The following is a 10,088-nucleotide window of genomic DNA, read 5'->3' as shown; positions in this document are numbered from 1 at the left end:
CCCCCCCCCCCACTTTTTCCCCCCCATTTTTGGGGGTGGCATTCCTCCTTAAAATTCCTACCAGACCTTAAGGGCCTGCTATGACTTTTTTCCTGTTCTTTAACCACCTCGGGGCCGGCCGTAGTAAAAAAACGGCCGGCCCAGAGCTCTCTAGATCTGAGCGGGGCGTCTTTAAACGTCCGCTCAGACACGCCCTCTCGCACGCGCCGCTGGGCACGCGCGAGCGGGAAATGACCGCAATTTAAAAACAGGCAGCGGTGCCTGTTGACATACAAGCGATCCGCCGGCTGTAGAGCCGGCGGATCGCTTGTGTTTTGGTGCGCGCAATTTTAAAGCTTGACATGTTTGGTGTCTATTTAACCGCCGTGACCCGATCTTTTATATTTTACCAAAAATATGGGTTAATAAATGTTTCCTAACATAATGTAAAAGAAAACTTTTTTTTTTCAAAATTTTCAGTAATTTTTCCTAATTATAGTAAAAAATAAAACCCCCCCTCCCCCCAGTGGTGATTAAATACCACCAAAAGAAAGCTCTATCTGTCCCCAAAAAATGGTCTAAAATTCATTACAGTACAGCGTTGCATGACGGAATAAATGTTAGTCAAAGTATCGCAGCGCTGAGCACTGAAAAATGGCCTGGCCAGGAAGGGATGTGTAACGCCTGGTCTTGAAGTGGTTAAAAAAAAAAACATTTTATTTTCTTAACTGTTATTTTCATTTTATTTTTTTTTACATTTATTTAAATAATTCGTAAACTTTTTTTCCCCTCATTTGTTTACATTTTTTTCTATTCTGCTCGCTACCTCTGAGAGTCACCACGTGATTCAGTGTCTATGTGATGTCGGGAGGGGCGGGGTTTCTGCACGGTTTCAGCACTTCCCCGGTTTACATCCTTTCCTCTTTTTTTTTATAACTTTATTGAGGGTGTACAAAGTGTACATTCCATTCAGGGCAGCGTTCTGTTCTGCGGCACGGTTGACCTCCTGCGCGTCATGGAAAACTGCGGCATTTCTGCATTTTCCGCCACGTCAGAACCGTGCAGTGAACGGGGCACATAGACTAGTTGCAGCATAATGCAGGACACCCCGTATTGTGTGAACGTGGCCTCAGCTGTGTGACGCACCCACAACCAGTATTCGGCTTCACGGGTGTGGATCTTCTCTGGGGTCAGCTTTTCCTACTCAGCCGGCAAATATAAGAGCAGCCACCAGAGGGAGCCGACGTCACACCGAGAAGAGTTCTCATTGGAATATTCACATTACAATAATAAAGTTTTACTTTTGTAAAAATCGTTTAATTGAAAAAAAAAACACAAAAGACAAGTTTTTGACAAATCTTTTATAATAAAAAAAAGGAAAATGGATCCACCGACGTAATCCAGCGTCAATCACGGCGTCCAGCGTTGTCCACAACGACGATTAGACGAAATAAAAAATGAAACAAGAAAAAATAAATAGAAATAATGATTTTTTTAAACCCCGCCCCCGCCGACCCATCCGCTCGCGACGAACTCCCGCCCCAGAATGTCATTTTGACAGATGGTGGCAAAATATAAACAATTGGGAGGAGCTAGCGGTGACAGCTAGCTCCGCCCAACTGTTTACAGTTGTACGGCATCTGGCAGGTGAGCCATGATTGGGCAAAGTCTTCATGACTGTGCCCAATCATGGCTCCTACAGAGTACTGGGCTCTAATTGGGCAAAGTCTTGCACCTGACTTATGGTCAGGTGCAAGGCTTTAGCCAATCAGGGCCCACAAGTCGAACTCTTGCTCGACTCGAACATCAAACCCATCCCTACTGAGTACTGGAGGGGGATCCTCATACACTACAAGGAGGAGACAGGTAAGTACTGAGGACTGGAGGGGATCCTCATACACTACAAGGAGGAGGCAGGTAAGTACTGAGGACTGGAGGGGGATCCTCATACACTACAAGGAGGAGACAGGTAAGTACTGAGGACTGGAGGGGGATCCTCATACACTACAAGGAGGAGACAGGTAAGTACTGAGGACTGGAGGGGGATCCTCATACACTACAAGGAGGAGACAGGTAAGTACTGAGGACTGGAGGGGGATCCTCATATACTACAAGGAGGAGACAGGTAAGTACTGAGGACCAGGACCAGAATAACGAGGGGGCAGGTTGAGCTGTCGCTCCAGGCCCGCCCCGGCTGACCCGGATCACCTCGGTATCCGGGGCAGTGACCAGCTGCAGTCAGGCAGCGGCGGCCCTCTATTCAGGCATATTAGAGGGCCGCTCGCTTCTCATGACCGCCCGGAGTCCGCACTGACCACCCAAAGCCCACACTGACCACCCAAAGCCGGCACTGACCGCCCGGAGTCCGCACTGACCACCCAAAGCCGGCACTGACCACCCAAAGCCCACACTGACCACCCGGAGCCCGCACTGACCACCCAAAGCCCACACTGACCACCCGGAGTCCGCACTGACCACCCAAAGCCCACACTGACCACCCAAAGCCCACGCTGACCACCCGGAGTCCGCACTGACCACCCAAAGCCCACACTGACCACTCGGAGACCGCACTGACCACCCGGAGCCCGCACTGACCACCCAGAGATCGCACTGACCGCCCAGAGACTGCACTGACCACCCGGAGCACACACTGACCGCCCAAAGTCAGTACTGTAACATGTGTGTGTGCAGATGGACGGTGACTGGGAGGGGCCACAGATCAGAATAAAGGAAATTACGAGAAATTAAAGTGAAAGAGAATTCTTCAGACATTGAGCTGAGAGGACGGGCCCCATACTGACTCCCTGCACACTGCTCCCTTCTACACCATGGGGGACAGACAGTACCCCTACCCTGTGGCCCTACACTGGACTCAGGAGCCCGAGAGCCTAAAAAAACTCAAAAATAAACTTCTGCTGTATTTCCAGAAGAGGAGCGAATCTAATGGAGGAGAGTGTGAGATCCGAGACACCGACTGCAGCCGGGGATACGTCCTTATACACTTCAAGGAGGAGAAAGGTAGGTACCGGGGGAGGGGGGGTATTATCATAAGGTAAGTACTGGAGGGAGATCCTCATACACTACCAGGAGGAGACAGGTAAGTACTGAGGACTGGAGGGGGATCCTCATACACTACCAGGAGGAGGCAGGTAAGTACTGAGGAGTGGAGGGAGATCCTCATACACTACAAGGAGGGGGCAGGTAAGTACTGAGGACTGGAGGGGGATCCTCATACACTACAAGGAGGAGACAGGTAAGTACTGAGGACTGGAGGGAGATCCTCATACACTACAAGGAGGAGACAGGTAAGTACTGAGGACTGGAGGGGGATCCTCATACACTACAAGGAGGAGACAGGTAAGTACTGAGGACTGGAGGGGGAAATCCATGTTGCTCCCTACCTTCTATATATTCCATCCCGGGATATGAGCGCGGTCATCGTTCCTCCGTCCCGTCGGGTTGGATTACAGCTGAAAATGGCCAGAAGGGGATTGCATGGAGATCATGTGGTTCTTTAAAGGGCCAGTCCCTGTGAAGTTGGTGTATGAGATATACTGACCTCATTTAAAGGGTCACGAAACTCCGGAGTTATCTTCCTGTCCCGGCCATTGTTCAGTGTTCAGCGCTGCGGTACTTTGACTGACATGAATTTTATATCATTTTTGGGGGACACACAGAGCTTTCTTTTGGTTGTATTTAATCACCACTGGGGAGTGATTAACTATATATTTAAAAAAATTACCGAACATTTTGAAAAAAACCTGTTTTCCCCACGTTATGTTAAAAAAAACATTTATTATTAGCCAATTTTTTGGGTGAAAAGTGCACTGTGATACCCCCAGCACAGCGGGCACTGTGATACCCCCAGCACAGCGGGACCTATACAGGGAACACATACAATACACTGAACCCCCTGGAGGCACCCCGTGATACAAGCATACCCTAATCTTCTCACATTAGATATCAGAACTTCCCTTTAACCTTTGACCTTGAAGATGAACCCTAGACAGATATACAAATAATACAGCTCAGTATTCGTGAATACATCATCCATTATAACTCGTATACATTGTAAGTCCATACAATGCAGTGACAGTGGCACTGAAGACAACGTATATAGGTCATTGTTCCTGTAAATATCCTCAGCTTCTACTTCCTATAAAAGGTTAACGCGTTTGTGTTCCGTAAAATGTTTGTTATTTTTTTTTTCAGGATCCCATTGTGAATCCTTCCACCAAATCCCCAGGTAATCTGCCGACATTTGTTTGTCTTCAAGATATTGTAGCCGATGTTGTCTGTAGGACATGATGGTGGCCACAGTGGCCATAAAACATGACTATGATCCTGATGGTTGCTGGATATCATTGAGATCGGGGAGGTTGTAGGACACAATGTTAGACATGCTGGTTGAAGGAGATGATGGTAGGCATGGTGGACACATAATATGATTGGGCTTTTGGTGGCTGTAGGACAGGGGTGCCCACAATTTTTTGTGTTAAGATCTACTTTTCAAATGACGAGCTGCATGAGATCTACCAACAAAAAAAATACCTCCCTTGCTATCGCTCTCCTGGCTGTCTCTCCTCGCTCTCCAGGCTGTCTCTCCTCGCTCTCCTGGCTGACTCTCCTCGCTGTCTCTCCTCGCTCTCCTGGCTGACTCTCCTCGCTCTCCTGGCTGACTCTCCTTGCTCTCCTGACTGACTCTCCTCGCTCTCCTGGCTGTCTTTCCTTGCTCATCCTCCTGGCTGTCTTTCCTCACTCTCCTGGCTGTCTCTCCTCGCTCTCCTGGCTGTCTCTCCTTGCTCATCCTCCTGGCTGTCTCTCTTCGCTCTCTCCCCTGGCTGTCTCTCCTCTCTCTCTTTCCTGGCCGTCTCTCCCTGCTCTCTCTCCTGGCCCACCTTGCTATATTGTAATACAAAGCACTTCAACCACCAGCATCCGCCAGAAAGGTGTCGGGGAGCTCGGCTCAGCAGACTCGGGCTAATAGGTAATCATGTGTGCCCAGCGAGATAAATATACCAAAATGGAATAAAGGGGCCGCCATTCCCCCCCTTCCTGATCTACCAGCATCAGCTCTGAGAGCTACTAGATCTCCATCTACCTAATGGGCACCCCTGCTGTAGGATGTTATGATGTAGGACATGATGGAGGGGCTGCAGGACATGTTATAGTGACTGTGGGATGACTGAGGATGATTGGAGTCATGGTGGTTTGATGACTTAACCTATAAGCGTCACCCAACCTATGAGCATCACCCAACCTATGAGCATCACCCAACCTATGAGCATCACCCAATGTATAACCCTAATGATAGTGTGAGCGTTCCCACAGAACCCTCCAATCTGTAAACATGGGACAGCCAAATCAACATTATGTACAGCAATTCTAGACATTTACTGGGTTATTCACACAGCTGCTGAAGGCAGCCGAGTGAATAACCCAACCGAAGTGAAGTGACCAAACGCTGTTCGGCTATTTACTTCTGGCTTGTACGGCTGATTTCAGCCATACATGGGCTGAATTCAGACGTACGTCTGCTGCCTTCGGTCAGCCGAACTTGCTCATACATGTCCGGTTGAGCTGAAGTGCAGAAGGAGCTCGACCAACCCGATTCAACATCTGGATCGGCTGAGCCGAAGCTCCGGCAGCTCACTTGCTGCCGCTCGCCACTATTCACATAGGGGTTCGAACGGCAGTGAGTGAATAGCCAACGGCCGCTGAGCGGCATTCGGCTCGGCTATTCTGCTCGGTACCTCTGTTTATGTTGTTACTTCAAGAAAAGAATTTTACGGTTAGCAGAGAAATCATTTAACATACATGATATTTGATAATTAATCAACTGTTTTTTTTACCAGATATTTTGTCAATTGTTGAAAAATTTTCAAGAAACTCCAGAGTCCGGACACTTAAAATGACGGCACAGCTTCTGGAAGAAACTAAAACTATCAGGGTTGAGGGTCTCCCCCCCGAAACACCTGAGGATTTAATCAGCCTGTATTTTGAGAGCCCAAAGCATGGCGGTTCCGGAACCAATGAAACATTAGCCATTTCTGAAGAGGGCGCCGCACTGGTTACATTCTCCACTGTGGAAGGTACGTTGTGTGTCATGCTGGTCAGCACTCGCAATACTGACCTGCAATTTAATATCATTAATTAATATGAATAATCTTTCTGAAGATCATCTCGTGCAAAAACAAGGCATTCCTGTGTCTATTGTCCATCATACCTCTAAGAAATAAAAATCACATTACTGATTTATGTTATTTAGGCCTAATACTACTAAATATAGGCAGATTATGGGTGAAGACTTCCTGTATTAAATACTCCAGGAACGTATACTGTCCTATTTGTTGTAACATCTTATGGGCTTATGGAGCTGCCTAATTATAGGTTCCATCAACCAGCCGCCTGGATAATGGGCTATATACACAAAAGTACAAAACACAAAAAGGTCCCCAGCACACCTACCAGCTGGCCTGCAACAAAACAAATTACCCCGTCTAACAGTGTGCGTTAAAAGCAGAGGTTTTAGTTGCACAAACTTTTGGCCAAAAATATGTAGAAGCCGCACCGTCACCGTCAAGGCTCCTCTGTAAAGTGCGGTTCTAACTCTATACGAGTCTCCAAATGGGAGCATATTGATGCAGTCGCTAAATTAAATGCAGGTGTACCAGGAGGCAGCCCACTCCTCCTCGAAAGGTGCAGGGACACGCTGGAGGCCCGGCAATCAAAAATGCGCGCTGGGACTCCCAGTGCGTCCCCACATCCCAAATAGTCAAACTAGAAAAAGATGGTGACCGCATTGGGAAGGCTTACAACATTGTATTGTTGTAAGACTTCCCATGTGCACCCTGCTATAAAGGCTGGTTATAAATGTATGCGGTTACCATCTTTTTCTATAGGCACAAAAGTATCCCATGAAAAAATAACAATACGTGAATAGTGAAATGTATCGGAGTAGACACAATAATGTGAACACTAGAATTATAGGGTTTCATTTCATTTGTGTGGGTTAGACTGAAAGAAGACAAAAGTTGTGAATTACTCTTGTTCTTCTTGTCTGAGTCTATGCTCTCTAGGTTACATGCCATACCCATTGGGGGACGATATATGAATATAGCCTTTGCCACAGATTTCTGGCATTTTTGCTGTTATAGGAAGTGTTGCCCGACAATTTCTCGGCTTGTTCTAAAACATGCAACTTGCACATGCACATTCAAATAGTTATTGTTTGCGACACTTTTCTAATATGTTACTATGGCTGCGACAAATTCATTAACAAATACCGCCAGATTGGAGATCAGAAACATGGTGGTAATCGAGACCAAAGTCATTTTGGAGTATCAGAGCCGTGCGCCCCACCCCGTCAAGAGATGTTATGATGTCTGCGACACTTTTTATGAATTCCAGGGATTGCATTCAGCAGTGGACTTCTTTTTTAAGTCTGCTCAGGGACGGTTACAAGTTGGAGTTCAACGACGTACCCCCAAAGCTGTTTTTGGTCACAAAGGGACAAAGCAGAAGCTCTTTGTCTCCTGCTGGGGATTTGGTGCGCCAGAAGGTTATCAATCGGGTCCCTGTGTTAGAAGAAGGACAGGGATTTTATTCTCATGTATTTGTGGTAAAAAAGCCCTCAGGCAAGTTTCGTTTGATTCTCAATCGGAAACCATTAAATGGGGTGATTGTATACAAGAGGTTCAGAATGGAGTCGATATTCTCCATCAAAAACCTCTTGCAGCCCAGGGCCTACATGGCTACTCTAGACTTGAGGGATGCATACCTCCATATTCCGGTTCATCTGGCATTTCAGCAGTTTCTCAGGCTGGCAGTGAGAATTGGCCCCAAGATTCATCATTACCAGTTACAGGCTCTCCCGTTCGGTCTATCCTCGGCTCCTCGTATTTTCACGAAGGTGTTGGGAGAAGCCCTGTTGCCCCTGAGACTTCGGGGAATCAGTATAATTCCCTATCTAGACGACATACTGTTGTCAGCAGCCTCAGCCAGCAGGTTGGAGAGCGAACTAGCTGTAACGCAGGCTTGGCTGCAAGATCTGGGTTGGATACTGAATTTTCCGAAGTCCAATCTAATTCCTTCCCAGGAAATCCAGTACCTTGGTTACGTTCTCAATACAGTGAGACAAAGCACCTACCTTCCCAGGGAAAAGATTCTGAAGGTGATGGCTGCAGTCAGTCGGCTGCAGGGAAATAGGTTGATCACGTTAAGAGAGATCATGTCCGTTTTGGGCCTCATGACCGCTTGCTTACCAGCGGTCAGATGGGCCTGATTTCATCAGCGCCCGCTCCAGCTTTTTTGTTTGAAGAAGTGGGATCGGGATCAGGACAGTCTAGATTTACTAGTTCAGATTCCTGCCTCAGTGAAGAGGAGTCTGTGGTGGTGGAGAACACAGGCTCATCTTCAGTCTGGTCTGGAGTGGAGGCCTCTCGCCTCAGTGAAGCTCACAACGGATGCGAGTTCCTGGGGGTGGGGGGCACATTTAGAGTCCCAGATGGCTCAGGGGCGCTGGTCTCGAGAGGAAGCCAGAATGTCCTCCAATTGGAGAGAATTGAAGGCTATCGCAAACGCTATCTTGAGTTTCCAGGACAGATTGAGGGGTCATCATCTGTTAGTGTTTTCAGACAACATTACGGCAGTACTGTATTTGAACAAACAGGGGGGCACAAGGAGCCCTGCTCTGCAAAACCTTGCCAGAGGCATTTTTTGCTGGGCAGAGGGGAATCTGGCCTTGGTGGCAGCGGTTCACTTGAGGGGTACCCACAATTTCCTAGCGGATTATCTCAGTCGTCACCAGATAATGCGGGACGACTGGAGTCTGAACCAAGAGGTGTTTTGCCTCTTGGCGGAAAAATTGGGTCCTCCGTCCATAGATCTTTTTGCCTCGCAAGAAAATGCAAAGGTGGATCAATTCTTTTCCCTGCATCCCGGAGATGCTGCCCTGGCAATGGATGCACTGTCTAATCCCTGGGACTTTAACCTATGTTATGCGTTTCCCCCAATACATCTGATACCAAGGGTCCTTCAGAAGTTTATGCTGGAAGGAACAAAGCTCATTCTGATTGCGCCCTATTGGCCGAGAAGAGCTTGGTTCACTGTGTTGCTTTCCCCTCACCGATCGGCCGCATTGGACTCTTCCTGTCAGATCGGACTTGATCTCGCAGGGACCAGTCTTACATCCGGAGGTGAACAGATTCAGACCCACGGCCTTCTTTCTGAGGAGGACATTTTGAGGGGACAGGGATTTTCAGTTGAGGTGATCGATACTCTCCTGCATAGCCGTAAGCTGGTAACTAGGAAGATACTGTATATGGCAAGGTATGGAAGACATTTAACGCTTGGAGACGTAGGTCCAATAGGGACTCGGGGATTCCGGCCATCCTGGATTTCCTTCAGGCGGGTGCTGATAAGGGTTTAGCTATCAGTACTGTGCAGGTGTCAGCACTTAGTGTGTTTCTGCAGATTTCCCTGGCTGAGAATGTGTTTGTTTCCAGGTTTTTCAAAGCCCTCAGGAGAATCCGACCACTTCCTGTTAGGACAATGCCTCAATGGGATTTATCCACGGTTCTGCAGGGGCTAACTGTGTCCCCCTTTGAGCCTTTGGTTGAGGCGTCCCTGCGGCATGTCACCTTGAAAACGTTTTTTCTCATTGCCATTACCTCCCATAGGATTTTCGAGCTTCAGGCCCTGTCAGTAAAGGAGCCCTTTTTGTTGGTTTTCGAGGATCGGATTGTCCTAAGGACCGATCCAGCCTTTTTACCGAAGGTATCTTCTACCTTCCACAGGTCGCAGGAAATTGTCCTGCCTACCTTCTGTCCAAAGCCTGCAAATGCAAGGGAATCAGCCTGCAGCTGTTTGGACGTAAGGCTATGTCTCCTACATTACCTTCAGGTTTCAAAGCCATTCAGGAGGTCAGATGCCTTGTTTGTTTTATATTCAGGTAGATCATAGGGTAAACAGGCCTCCAAGGCCTCATTAGCTAGGTGGCTGAAGCAGGCCATTATAGAGGCATATCAGGGTCAGAACCTTCCTCCTCCTGGCCTCGTTAATGCACATTCGACTAGAGCCTTTGCAGCCTCCTGGGCCGAAAGGGCTGG

General features: G+C 47.9%; 1 protein-coding gene across 1 annotated transcript in view; it reads left to right on the top strand.

Annotated features, from left to right (window-relative positions):
- Window positions 1-2,750: 2,750 nt before the first annotated feature.
- The window catches only part of LOC108791264 (poly [ADP-ribose] polymerase 14-like), a 30,635-nt gene continuing 23,297 nt past the window's right edge, over window positions 2,751-10,088 (top strand). Inside the window, exons 1-4 of the mRNA XM_018561698.1 lie at window positions 2,751-2,969; window positions 3,153-3,185; window positions 4,192-4,225; window positions 5,835-6,071. Of these exons, the coding sequence (XP_018417200.1) occupies window positions 2,808-2,969; window positions 3,153-3,185; window positions 4,192-4,225; window positions 5,835-6,071 (466 nt within the window). The 5' untranslated portion in view covers window positions 2,751-2,807. The remainder of the gene's footprint in view (window positions 2,970-3,152; window positions 3,186-4,191; window positions 4,226-5,834; window positions 6,072-10,088) is intronic.

This window comes from Nanorana parkeri, unplaced genomic scaffold (genome assembly GCF_000935625.1).
Source record: "Nanorana parkeri isolate BGI_ZX_2015 unplaced genomic scaffold, ASM93562v1 scaffold538, whole genome shotgun sequence".
Classification (NCBI taxonomy): Eukaryota; Metazoa; Chordata; class Amphibia; order Anura; family Dicroglossidae; genus Nanorana; species Nanorana parkeri.
Note: the sequence above shows the minus strand (reverse complement) of the source record. Positions and strands in the feature narration are given on the sequence as shown.